At 38.7% G+C, this 14,167-nt stretch overlaps 1 protein-coding gene across 1 annotated transcript in view; it reads left to right on the top strand.

The window, feature by feature from the left end:
* The window catches only part of GRIA4 (glutamate ionotropic receptor AMPA type subunit 4), a 345,999-nt gene that overhangs the window by 240,462 nt on the left and 91,370 nt on the right, over positions 1 to 14,167 (top strand). The window contains exons 4-5 of the mRNA XM_081799577.1: positions 7,188 to 7,376; positions 7,941 to 7,942. Coding sequence (XP_081655703.1) covers positions 7,188 to 7,376; positions 7,941 to 7,942 — 191 coding nt within the window. The remainder of the gene's footprint in view (positions 1 to 7,187; positions 7,377 to 7,940; positions 7,943 to 14,167) is intronic.

Below are 14,167 nucleotides of genomic sequence, written 5' to 3'. Positions count from 1 at the left end.
AACAATCTATCAAGCATTCCTCAAGCTTCCCACCGCTCTGCCCTCGGCCCTTATGCTTGTCACCATCTCTGTCCATCAGACCCTCCCCATCCTCACCTGTCATTCTCTCTGCAGAGAAGTCCTCTCTCCCAGGGGCTCTATCCCTCCTCTCAACTCAACACTTTGCTTTCCCAAAGCGTTGCCATACGGAGTAAGTTTAACATGCAAAATTAGGTCTTAAGTACTTTAAATGCTTAATATGAGACAAACATTATTTGGTTTGCCTGTTAATTCACAAATCTATATTTCAGTCTCTTATAAAGATACAATGGTTGGAGTGCCTGGGTGGCTCAGTCGGTTGATCATCCGACTCTTGATTTTGGCTCAGGTCCTGATCTCAGGGTCCTGGGATCCAACCCTGCATCTAACTCCACGCTTAGGGGGAGTCTGCTTGGGATTCTCTCCCTCTCCCTCTGTCCCTTCCTACCCTCCTAAAATGGATAAATAAATCTTAAAAAAAAAATACGACAGTTGCATTTAGTGCAAGTTCAAATTGTGAACTTTTATAGTGTGATATAAAAAAAAACAGAGGGGCGCCTGGGTGGCTCAGTTGGTTAAGCGACTGCCTTCGGCTCAGGTCATGATCCTGGAGTCCCGGGATCGAGTCCCCCATCGGGCTCCCTGCTCAGCAGGGGGTCTGCTTCTCCCTCTGACCCTCCTTTCTCTCATGCTCTCTGTCTCTCATTCTCTCTCTCTCAAATAAATAAAATCTTAAAAAAAAAAATTAAAAAAAAAAACCAGATATAATCAGAACTGTGAATTTTATATAGTGTGATATTTAAAATTGATAAAATCTCAATTTAGGAGCAAATTAATAACCATATAGAAATCATGCCCGACATTTATTCTGAATAGGAAACTAGTCTTTAGATATTGGAGTTTAAAATTATGCAAAATTTTCAAGAATGCCTTTCTTGCATGAAAAGAGATGGTGGTCCACTATAAAAAGATATTGATAAATGCTCATAGTGCTGAGGAGATAAACAATTCTGGAGGCAAACTTGCAAAGATATCCAGTTTTTTCTTAGGGACTATTCAGAATCTACAGAGATGGTCTGTAGAACAATGGCTGCCTGTAGCAAGAGAGGAAATTGGGTTCCTCAAGCCTGTGTCAATCTAGCTTACTGGTTTGGGTGACAAAGGAGGTGGCTGCCAGGCCTTATCACCAGAAGTCACTTGACATCTGAAATCCAAGTGGAAAAGTGTGTGCTTCTTCAGGACATCAAAAAAGATGTAACTGCCCTCTGAAAACAGGATTAAAGGACCACCAGTAGAACGGATTGATCCTCGTCCTCCATATCCCTTAAGTTTCATGGATCACCAAGTAGAGTCGTCCTTCCCCTGTCACCTCACCTGGATTATTTCAATATGGCCTCCGAACAGGTTTTCCCATTTCCTGTTACTTTCGTCCCCTGTACTTCCCACACCTCAATTGAATGGTCACTCTACAGCACATTTGTCATTCTCTTCCTGAAGTCCTTGAGGAATAAAGACCAAATTCTGTGATATGAGAGAAAGCCTTAGTGACACGACCTTTTCCTGCTTATGTCTGCTGCCTGTGGAGCCATTCCTGCAGTCCACACCAGATCTGTCCATATTCTCCTTGTTCTTCCAAACACGAGATAAACTGAAGTGTTTGAGGTTCCTGGATGTGACCTACTATGCTGCTTCTCACTGCCAAGCCTTGTAACATTCTGACTCCTGTCTGTGAAATTGCCACTAATTCATTCATGCATTCAGATAACTCTTTGCTGAGCATCCACTGAGCACCTACTGGACAAAGAAGGACTGAAGCACAGAAATAGTCCCTACCTTCATGGAGCCTACAGCATAGTGGAGGGCTAAGACGCTAATCAGATCATCATTCAAGTATATAGTTAGAAACTAAAAAAAATATACAGAAAACTGTAAGAGCTTGAAGAGCTAAGAGGGGAGAGCGATCTAGTCGGGGGTAAGTAATGCTTGCAATTTGTTCTGACAGATGAAGGAAAGCAAAAGTTGAAGGAAGCAGTTTTTTTTAAAGGGAACAGTAGCTTTGTGCAAAGGCACTGAGGTAGAGAGATGGGAGGTACCTTCTAGAACATCTGAGAAGGGCAGTGTTGCTGGAGGATAGAAAACAGACATTAATGGTCTAAAATGATACTGGAAAGAGGGAGGAGACGAATATGATTTGGGTATGTATCAGAGAAGAGTAAGAAAATACAGGGCACTGCAAGGAAGTCCATAGAGATTCTATCTACAAAAATCAATCTAGTATGGAAACAAGTGATTATATAAATTAATAGGTTCAGCCGTTCTTTGTATTGAAATAAAATTCTCCTGTGGCCTGGTTCTAGAAAAGCCCAAGAGAATGAAGAAAAACATGGTGTTAGGGCACGCCTGGAGGGAGGTGCTCAGGGCCTTGAACCTGTGGCAGATGGTTGAAAATACTTGCCGTATGCCTGTATTCATGAGGGTTAGCCTCAGTTGCAACTAACAGAAACTTTAAAGATTTAGATTACCAAATTTACCTGTAAGACGGCATCTGAATTAAATATGCACACTGGAGTGTCGGGTTCAGGAAACAGTAAATGTTCTTGTCAGAAAATACGAGAGGCTTTAGGGAAGATCCAGGATCCAGAATGACCATCTTTAAGGATGGATTTTCTGTTTTTACTGTTGATTGGAGACAAGGGAAAACTCAAGACATTCCATCTTGTATCAGGTTTGCATGTTTGGCCTCAAACTGTATCAGTTAGAAGATCTTTGTTTATTTTCACTATGCCCTTCTTGAACTGTGCAGAGAACAAATGCTGTAGTCCCGGCTGCCGATAATTTTAACCGCACTACAAGGTTAGTTACTCCTGTGTGCTGAGACCTTGGAGTCCAGACAGGAGCCTTTGAACACGTTATTTTGGTGCTAAGCTGCTTTGGAAAGAGTCCAAACTAAATGGTTGCTAAATGTGTTCGGCAGTTCCAGCATGGTGCCATTCAATGAGTGAGGGTTCCAGAACCTCATTCCTCTCTAAGACTGAGGTTAATGCAGCACGGAGTATACTTCCAGGTACACACAGTGTCTGGGATGCCGGGAACTGTGCCCAGACCAGAGACATCAATAGTGTTGCGGTGGGTACCTGCATGGCAGCTCAGAAGGTTGGCAGGAGGGCTTGTACTTGGCTGCTGTGTCCCTTTGCTGCTTCTTTTGAAGCTCATCAACAGCACCCCCTTGCTCATGGGACAGACCCAGTCCCCTCCTTTCCACACTGGTTCCCACCACCACAGCCTTGATGTTTCTCCACCCCGTGCTTCTCATACTGGTTCCCACGACCTAGGAGTTTCTCCATCCCATATTCATCATAATGGCGCACCCTTCATCTCATTACTTCGTTATCCTGATGAGACTCCTTGATAATGTCTACACTCTCACCTCTTCTCATCTTCTCCTCAATTTCTCAGCCGTCTGAAATACGACTTCTGTATCCAGCACTGCACGGTGAGCTCCTGTGAACGCACCAGTGGACTTCTAAGTAAGAAGCACTATGAGCGTGCTTCGGTCTTTATCCAAGTGAAGGTTTTTTAACAGCTTATCGATAACTCCCCTCTGAAATTCTATCCACTCTGACATAAATTTCTCCTGATTCTCCTCCTGCGCCTCTGTGTACAGATAGTTGAATCAAATAACTCTTGAAAGAGAGAACATCAAATAAATAAAACCCAGCTTGTGTTGGTAGCAGCCACATCTCTGGATGGTACTGTTCATCCAAAAGAGGTCATTCCCCATGGATGATAGAAACATCGTTGCTGTGCATGGATGCAGTCATTCGGTACAGCTTACATCACTGCGATCAATTATCAGCATAATTGATAATGTCATTACATGGCATAAAAACATTTTAAACAGTATTTGTATTATAACTGATACTGTTCTTTAATAACTATGAAAAGCCTTTGATTACTTACTGTAATACAGGAATGTGATCTTGTCCATGATACGCTCTCACCACTATTCTAATAAAATTATTTTGGTTGTTTATACAGTACTGTAATTTGTGTAATGGTTAGTTACTTAGTAAGTGACTAGATAGTTAATTCCTTGCAGAGACAAGAATCATGTCTTTATCTTGGCAAACCTTAAAGGATCTTGGATGTAGTAGGTTTTCAATAAATTATATTGAATTAAAATGTTAGGCAGCTTTTAAAATCGAAGCGAGACTGAAAAGATCCTGTACGGTAGTAAAGTCTCCATTAGTCTTGTGATATGCACCTAACACACAGTATTCGTGGCCAACAATATCTTACAGATTTTCTAATAACTAGGAGATACAAATCATAGCCGGATGTAGAATTAGTATGACATGACTTGTGATTTTCTAGTTTATATAACAGCCAAGTTACGTAGCCATAGATTCAACGGCAGTATTTTCTGCAAGTCACAATATATTCCCAACTATCCTGGCAAATAAATAAGACACACACATCCGAGTAGCAATGAAGAAGACAGCATATGAAAATCAAACATAGCCTATAGAAGAATCCCAGCTTCCCACCTATGACTGCATGTGCTTTGCACCACATCGGAAAGATGCCATTTATTTCTGACTATGATTAATGGTTCTTCTTAGGCAGCCAACTTTCTTTGCCGTTTAACAAAGATTGTGTCCTAAGATTTTGTCTTATTTCAATTCTAGTGCCATTTGTAAATCTGACAAATCAGATAACAAAATGTTCAATTTGAATTATAGTTTTGTTTATGAGTATGAATCTTGAAATATCTCTTATGCAACTGGGAACATACATGAATTTCATCCGAAGGTTTGTGGCTGTACATTCTGTAAAGGTCCTATAGGCAGGAAAATAACAACCTGGATGTCTAGTAGTGATGTGAAGCCTGATAGCCACATGATGCCAAAAACAAAAATAAAAATAAAAAGGAAATATATAAAGAACCACGCCAGCTGTGAACTGATCCCAGGGCGCAGGATGACTACTTTGGTGTGTGTGGTCGGTATTTATCATCTTTTAAGACATGCAAAAAAAAAAAAAAATCAAATGAAATGTCTTTGAATTATTTTGGTATGACACTAATAAAAGGAGAAAGAGGGAGAGTAAGATGTCAATTGGAATTTTTTAAAAGAATATGTTGAGGTATCAAAAATGAATATAAACGAACACTGCCTCGCTTCCTATCGGAGAGCAAGTCCCTGTAACAGAATAAATGAGGCATGAGCATGTTACATAGGTGTCAGACAGCAAACAGGGGAAGAGTAATGGGCTTGGGGTGGGGGCCGTGGGGAATCTAGGTAAGATCCGAAAAGATGGTTACCGGCATGTGTTACAAAAGGGAAGACTAAATGGAGCACTGGATAGACCAGAATAATTACAGGGTAATTAACATGCCCTGTCTTCCTCTTTGGGGAATTTTTTTTTCAGTTAGATAGAAATGAATCCTGACTGCCACAGTATTTCATTTGGCAGGATATCAGGTAATTTATATTTCAAATATGATCTCATCATCAGTTCCATCTGTTGGTATTAACCAAGCATCCGTAATGTTTGAAACTCTGACTTGTAGAAAATATACCTGAAAATCAGAATCCTTGAATTTGAGAGACTCATACCAATCAGAAACCTGAATAAATGCCCTCTTATCTTGCAAGTGCTGTGTATTCATTTTAAGTCTTCACTTTTAATCCACCTGGTTCTACACTCTGACTCCAGGGACCAAGGGAGGGAGAAACCACCGTCAGCTGCCATAGGATGAGCTCAAATCAGTGTTAGACCTTCTTTAAAGAGGATGAGCATATTTTTTTTATGCTAAGCCCCAAGTAGAAAAAACCACTGGCTACCAGGCTCTGATTGTAACCAGTTCTTATTTATTGGCTATTCATAGTTTCAAAGACTTTTCCCTTCTTCTTGCATGCAATTGAAAACTGAGAGCTAGAAAAAGCAAGATTTCAGGACAGTGTTGGCATGAAGAAACACTCCAGGGGCTGTGTTCCTAAGTTTGCCCCAGCTTCCTTAACCCAGACACTGACCTCCCTTCCCTTCTGTGCTGGTGAATACAGAGGGATGTGGACCAACAGCAGCGCACAGATCACCCCATTCTCTGGAAGGCTGTCTCCAGCTAATGAACACTCCCTTTTTCAGCAAGCTTGGATGAGTCTTCTCAACCTTCAGGACCTGGAGCAAGTTCTTCCTCCTCTTTCTCATGTCCCAGCCAGGCAAATTTAACCAAACCTTCTCCTGGGCCAGCACTGGACACTGAGTACAGCTTGCATCACAGTGTCTTCAACTGAGCTGCATTTGTTTATTTGAATGTCTTTCTCCTCTACTAGATCATGAGTTTGAATGCCTGGTGCCTCACCTAGTAGCCCTTCAATTCACCCGCAATCCATATCATCCCCCTGCTAAGAGACAAAGAGTTAAATAATGCCTTCTCCCCAGAAAGGGGGGTGAGGGTTGGGGGAAAAAATAATAATGCCTCCTCCATTCACAATAATGGGTCCTCAATAAATACTGTTGCATTGGTTTTTAATATCATGTTTTCCATAGCTGAACCCAAACATGTCGTTACTGCCTTGCTCAGTTGATCAAAATTAATCCTGTCCAGTGAGTAGAATTAACAAAAAGAATTTATCAAATTCTTATTGATTACAGGTGGTACTGAATTTGGTTTTTGGTTTATTTCATCAAAAATGTGTCTAAAGCAATGTAATGTTCTCTAGTAGAGGGATTGTGAGAGCTTATTCAAGGCATGGTGTTCTTCCTTCATTCAAGCAATATTTTTTTTTAATTTATTTATTTGAAAGAGAGAGAATGAGAGAGAGAGAGAGCACATGAGAGGGGGGAGGGTCAGAGGGAGAAGCAGACTCCCTGCCGAGGAGGGAGCCCGATGCGGGACTCGATCCTGGGACTCCAGGATCATGACCTGAGCCGAAGGCAGTCGCTTAACCAACTGAGCCACCCAGGCGCCTCTCGAGCAATATTTTTTAAGGGGTGTTGCCCCAAGAAGAGAAAGCAAAAACCACTCAGATCTTTAGGTTTCTAAGCATTTATTGTATATTTGCAGCATAAAAATGTTGACGTAGACTCAGTGCCTGCATAAGTTACTAAGGAGGAGGAGTGAAAGTATGTTTTTAGTAACTCTTCTGGATTTTTTTCCCCACTAGGGTACTCAATACTTCAAGCTATTATGGAAAAAGCAGGACAAAATGGTTGGCATGTCAGCGCTATATGTGTGGAAAATTTTAATGATGTCAGCTATAGGCAACTTCTAGAAGAACTCGACAGACGACAAGAGAAGAAATTTGTAATAGACTGTGAGATAGAGAGGCTTCAAAACATATTAGAACAGGTAAGTCCTGGATTTTATATTATTATTACCATAGACCTTCTACAAAAAGTTGACTTTTGATTTACTTTTTTCCCATCAATATTTTCTCCAAACCATTTAGTCTGAAGTGCAGAGTTCAGGAATTTTCATTCCATGATTCATCTCTAAGACTAAATCATAATCCTTTATCACCAAAGGCCATTTTGGCTCGTAGGTCTCAGTGCAGTGAGGAGCACGATTTCTCACACATTTTAAAGACCTACCATAGCAAGGACCTTTTGTGAATCACCAAGAGCTCTTGGCCTCCTACGTTCATAAACATTAATTTTGAAGATTAATTGAAGATTAATGCCATCTAGAATCTTAGAAAGTTTTAGTATTCATGACTCTGTGCCTTTTCTAACCTTCAGAAAAATAGCTACACGAGAACTAATAACATGAAATAGTAAAGCAATGAAATAAAAAAGTTAAATGGCGCACTGTGCATAGCATATCTTCTTCTAGATGTTTTCAATGCATTACCACTACAGTGAAAATGGTTTTCAACTCTTTTCACAAATGAAGACTCCTTTGATAAATCTTTCAATAGTCGTTGATTTGATTTGAAGCAGACAGGAAAAGGTAAAATTGAGCTTTGTTATTGTGTTAAATGATAGGAAAATATCATCAAATAATGGGTAACATTTGCCTTCCTCCTAACCCTGCATCTCCCGATCAGCTTCAAGCTATATTTGGCCAAAATTGCAGTGAATGATTGCCACCTAGTGGTTTCAGAAATGTATGCTCCTGCTGACCTACGGTGAGCCGTTCTGGCTAAGGCAATATTGTCGCATGATGTCTTGTTGGTTACTTTGCTACATATAGTTTGCATAATAATATGATGTGATTTGTAGTAGTAAACTTAGAAATTCGTAGGTTTATTTATAACAATAACTTAAGTACTCAAATAGAAAAAGCAAAACCGAAATACGTTTCAGAGATTCCTCCTTCATATCAAAGGGCCCTAAACTAGATGCCTTTCAGTTTCCCTCCTCAACTATATCAGAATTTGTAAAAGTTAAAAGTGAAAAAGCATGCGGTATTTCTTTTTCAAGGTCTGGTGAAGCCAATCTATACTGTAAGAGGAAACGATAGTATTCACTTCCTGTTAAGTTTTCATAGAAGAAAAAAACTTGATTGAAGAAATATATTTATATTATATTGGAAGACATTCATTATAAACCTGTATGCCACTCAGCTTTATCCCTGAGGGACTCCAAAAAAATAAGTTTGCAACTATTCAAGCAAGGTATATAGAATTTTTAAGCGTGTATTTATGGAATCCAAGAAAAAACTTTTGTACTTTCTTAAGCAAGACAGTCACTTCAGCTCAAACTCTGTTCTCCCTCCCTCTCACTCCCACCCCTGTGTTGAGAGTTGAGTTGTTTGATGTGAACAGCTGAAGCTTTGTAAATACCTCCTCATGAATCCCACAGAGCAGTCAATTCTGAGAACTGCCCAGATTGCCAAGTTCCTGTCAGAGGGCGAGGAAGGCTCAGAAAGACCCTCCACTTACCACCTGTGCTTAAAAGACTGTCTGGAGAAGGCAGTGGAATGCCTACAGCACACTGACCCATTTCAGAGGCTTAGCTAGTTTCTAAGAGGAAAATCGGCATGCCCCCGCGCTTTGGATAAACTCTAATAACAAGCCTTAAAGAAAATCTTGCTTAGGGGAACAAGACAGCGTTTTTTGTCATCTCAAAAATATTGTTTTTATATTCTTAGCCTTATTGAGATATGACTAACATACGATGTTGTGTAAGTTTCATGTGACAGTATGGTAATTTGATACACTAATGTATTGTGAAGTGTTTACCATAGCAGGGCTGGTGAATGAACAATTCTGTCCCTTCACATGGGTACCATTTTTGATGGGGGGGGGATGAGAATATTTAAGATCTGCTCTCCTAACAACCTTCAGATATATAATACGGTATTGTTAACTATGGTCACCGTGCTGTACAATAGATCCCCAGAACTTAGAAAACTGAGTGTCTACCTTTCCTGTGTCTCTTCTTGCTGGATTCTAAAAGGTTTCTTTTCTCTCATGACTGCATAGTAATAATGAGACTTTGTCCCTTTAAAATGCCTCTCAAGGATAAACCTAATCAGTTGTACAGTGTCTCCTGTATTATGAGAACATAATATACTCTAAATTGTCCTATAAAATTTTCCCTAAGAAAGATGTTTTCTGATCCTTAATATGATTTTTTTTACTACCGATACTTTAATTCCTTGTAGCTTTAAGCCAAATCATTTTTAATGTTTCTTGGTTTTACTCTTGACTCATCCAAACACAAGAGCTAATCCAAACTGTGTCAAGAGTTTCTACATGTACTTTAATACCCCCATATTTCTGCAGCCTCTTTAATAATTTGAGGTAACAGTGGAAAACAATTGCAGAGAATCAACCAATGCCTTTTTTAAAAAAGTAAAATGCTAAATAACCTTGATCAGAAAAATGCTTTTGAAACGAAGTAGCTATCTTTCAGAAGATGGTGAAGTTAATATAATGAAGATAAGGGGATGTGTTAGTAGATTATAGAAAGATGAGCACGCTTAATATTGGCATGTGACCAATAACTGCTTTGTGGATATTTTAATTCGTATAATTTTTCAAAAACATAATGGAAATGGCTCCCACAATTTTCTCTTAAAATCTGTGAATGGACAACTGTGTTTAGAGAACCACTTCATCTTCTGCACATGTTTTCCAAATTATTTTTATGTCACAAACTAATTAGTTCTTATAAATGTATTACTGTTTATTTTTTTAGCATTGCTTTTCTTTAATCACTGCCCAGAAGAGTTATAGGATGTATCTGAAATTTCAAATTAATTACAATTAGTTGTTTTAAGAATTTTACATTATCTTTTTAACTTAATTATAAAAATTCTAAGGCAGTAGATCTCAAACAATAGTAGGCTTAAGAATCACCTGGGGTGAGGTGTCAGCTTTGCTAAAAATGCAGGATTTTGTCCGTATCTTTAGATAGTTTGCTTGAAAAAGTCTGTCCTGGGACCCAAAACACTACCATAAGAACAAAATTGTAACTAGAAATCTATGATAAGGACAACAACAAAACTAAGATGTTTATTAAAGCTGAAGTTCTTTCTATAAAGGGTGAGTAAATTAATGTTTCATATCTATACTTTTAAATGTGTGCTATATTTTTTTGAGTTTCAATGGGCTTATTTTTTAATGTTTCAAGTTTTTGTTTAAATTATAGTTAGTTAACATATAGTGCAGTATAGTTTCCAGAGTAGAATTTAGTGATTCATCACTTATATATAACACCCAGTGCTCATCCCAAGTGCCCTCCCTAATGCCTGTCACCCCTCCAGCCCATCCCCTTCCTACTTCCCTCCAGCATAGTTTGTTCTCTATAGTTAAGAGTCTATTTTATGTGCTGCCTTCCTCTCTCTTTTTTTTCTTTCCCTTATGTTCCTCTGTTTTTCTTAAATTCCCATATGAGTGAGATCATATGGTATTTGTCTTTCTCTGACTGCCTTATCTCACTTAACATTATACTCTCTAGCTCCATCCATGCTGTTGCACATGGCAAGATTTCATTCTTTTTTGAGACTGAGTAATAGTCCTGTGTGTGTGTGTGTGTGTGTGTGTGTGTACCACATCTTCTTTATCCATTCGTCAGTCGATGGACACTTAGGCTGAATCCATAGTTTGACTATTGTAGATAATGCTCTATAAACATCAGGCTGCATATATTCTTTTGAGTCAATCTCTTTGTATCCTTTGGGCAAATACCTGTAGTACAATTGCTGGGTCGTAGGGTAGCTCTATTTTCAACTTTTTGAGGAATCTCCATACTGTTTTCCAGAGTGGCTGCACCAGCTTGCATTCCCACCAACAGTGTAGGAGGGTTCCCCTTTCTCCACAACCTCGCCAACATCTGTTGTTTCTTGTGTTGTTAAATTTAGCCATTCTGACAGGTGTGAGGTGGCATCTCATTGTATTTTTGATTTGTATTTCCCTGATGATGAGTGCTGTTGAGCATTTTTTTATGTGTCTGTTAGCCATCTGTGTGTCTTCTTTGGAAAAATACCTACTCATGTCTTCTGCCCACTTCTTAACTGGATTACTTATTTTTTGGGTGTTGAGTTTGATAAGTTCTTTACAGATTTTGGATACTAACCCTTTATCAAATATGTCACTTGCAAATATCTTCTCCCATTCTGAAGGTCGCCTTTTAGTTTTATTGATTGGTTCCTTTGCTATGCAAAAGTTTTTTTATCCTGATGAAGTCCCAATAGTTCATTTTTGCCCTTGCTTCCCTCGCCTTTGGAGACGTGTCTAGTAAGAAGTTGCTGTGACTGAGGTCACAGAGGCTGCTACCTGTGTTCTCCTCTAGGATTCTGATGGTTTCCTGTCCCACATTTAGGTCTTTCATCCATTTTGAATTTATTTTTGGTATGGTGTAGGAAATGGTCCAGTTTCATTCTTCTGCATGTGGCTGTCCAATTTTCCCAACACCATTTGTTGAAGGGACTGTCTTTTTTTTCCATTGGACATTCTTTCCTGCTTTGTTGAGGATTAGTTGACCGTAGAGTTGAGGGTCCATTTCTGGGCTCTCTGTTCTGTTCCATTGATCTATGTGTCTGTTTTTGTGCCAGTACCATACTGTCTTGATGATGACAGCTTTGTAATAGAGCTGGAAGTCCGGAATTGTGATGCCGCCGGCTTTGCTTTTCTTTTTCAACATTCCTCTGGCTATGCGGGGTCTTTTCTGGTTCCATACAAATTTTAGGATTGTTTGTTCTAGCTCTATGAAAAATGTTGATGGTATTTTGCTAGGTACTGCACTGAATTTGTAGATTGCTTTGGGGAGCATAGACATTTTAACAATATTTGTTCTTCCAATCGATGAGTATAGAATGTTTTTCTATTACTTTGTTTCTTCCTCAGTTTCTTTCATAAGTATTCCGTAGTTTTCAGAGTACAGCTCTTTTACATCTTTGGTTAGGTTATTTCTAGGTATCTTACAGTTTTGGGTGCAGGTGTAAATGGGATTAATTCCTTGATTTCTTTTTCTGCTGCTACATTATTGGTGTATAGAAATGCAACAGATTTCTGTATGTTGATTTTGTATCCTGCAACTTTACTGAATTTGTGGATCAGTTCTAGCAATTTTTTGAAGTCTTTCAGGTTTTCTGCAGAGAGTGTCATGTCATCTCTGAATGGTAAAAGTTTGACTTCTTCCTTGCTGATCTGGATGCCTTTTATTTCTTTTTGTTGTCTGATTGCTGTGGCTAGGATTTCCAGTACTACATTAAATAACAGTGGTGAGAGTAGATATCCCTGTGTTGTTCCTGACCATACAGGAAAAGCTCTCAGTTTTTCCCCACTGAGGATGATATTAGCTGTGGGTCTTTCATATATGATGTTGAGGTATTTCCCTCTGTCCCTACTTTGTTGACGGTTTTTATCAAGAATGGATGCTGTACTTTGTCAGATGCTTTTTCTGCATCTATTGAGAGGATCATATGGTTATTATCCTTTCTTTTATTAATGTGGTGTATCACATTGATTGATTTGTGAATACTGAACCACGCTTGCAGCCCAGGAATAAATCCCACTTGATTGTGGTGAATAATTATCTTAATGTACTGTTGGATTCGATTTGTTAGTATCTTATTGAGAATTTTTGCATCCATGTTCATCAGGGATAGTAGCCTGTAATTCTCCTCTTTCATGGGGTCTTTGGTTTTGGAATCAAGGTAATGTTGGCCTCATAGAATGAGTTTGGAAGTTTTCCTTCCTTGGATTGCTGTTTAAAATAGTAGTTAGCCATTCCAACATCTCAAAACATCAGTTTCAAAACAACTATTTGAGAATGTAGTTTAAGGTATATTGATTTTTCTATCCTAAATTACATCATAGGAAAAAGTGGAACAATTTATATAAATATTACCCACTGAGCTATTAAGGTAATAGAAATATAACAAAACTACAAAGTTAGACTTATTGTCATATTGTTTGTATGAGGCCACAATAAAACAACTTGCATTTTTGGCCTTCTAACTCCATTGGGCAATTTGGTCCATTCATCTACAGAAAATAACTCAGAAAAAAAAAAAATTAAAAGTACTTTTTGAATATTTGTTGAATTTGTGATCAATTATTGAAAGTGTCAATTTTTACTTTAATATACCTCATTGGGGCGCCTGGGTGGCTCAGTCGTTAAGCGTCTGCCTTCGGCTCAAGTCATGATCCCAGGGTCCTGGGATCGAGCCCCGCATCGGGTTCCCTCCTCGGCGGGAAGCCTGCTCTCCCTCTCCCACTCCCGTTGCTTGTGTTCCTGCTCTCGCTATCTCTGTCTCTGTCAAATAAATAAAATTAAAAAAATAAAATTAAAAAATATATATACCTCATTGGACACTAACGGTATTCATCTTACCTAGTTTTCTTCCTCTAACAACAATCAATTATTTTATAGAAGAGTTAAAAATAGTATAGCTTGAATCAAAAGAATTACTTTCATATCAAAATCAGTGCTTTATAGCGGGAGCCTTTTCATATATTATTTTATTTTCACATATGTCCATTAGTTTTAAATCCTGAACTCAATTACTTGCAAAGAGTCCTGAGGGAACTCTAAGACCTTATCAATTGAATATTGAACTACCAGACTGATTCATATGTTTAACCCAGTAAGAAAAAGGCAACAACAGACTTGATCTTAACTGTTTTCCTAGCCTCAAAAATTATTTGAGCAAAATAGCACTTAAGGCTAATGGTTGCTCACACATTTTAGT

The sequence above is a fragment of the Leptonychotes weddellii genome, chromosome 11, assembly GCF_054177405.1.
Source record: "Leptonychotes weddellii isolate Sample4059 chromosome 11, ASM5417740v2, whole genome shotgun sequence".
Taxonomy (NCBI): Eukaryota; Metazoa; Chordata; class Mammalia; order Carnivora; family Phocidae; genus Leptonychotes; species Leptonychotes weddellii.
The sequence above is the reverse complement of the archived record's forward strand: the minus strand, read 5'-3'. Positions and strand labels throughout refer to the sequence as shown.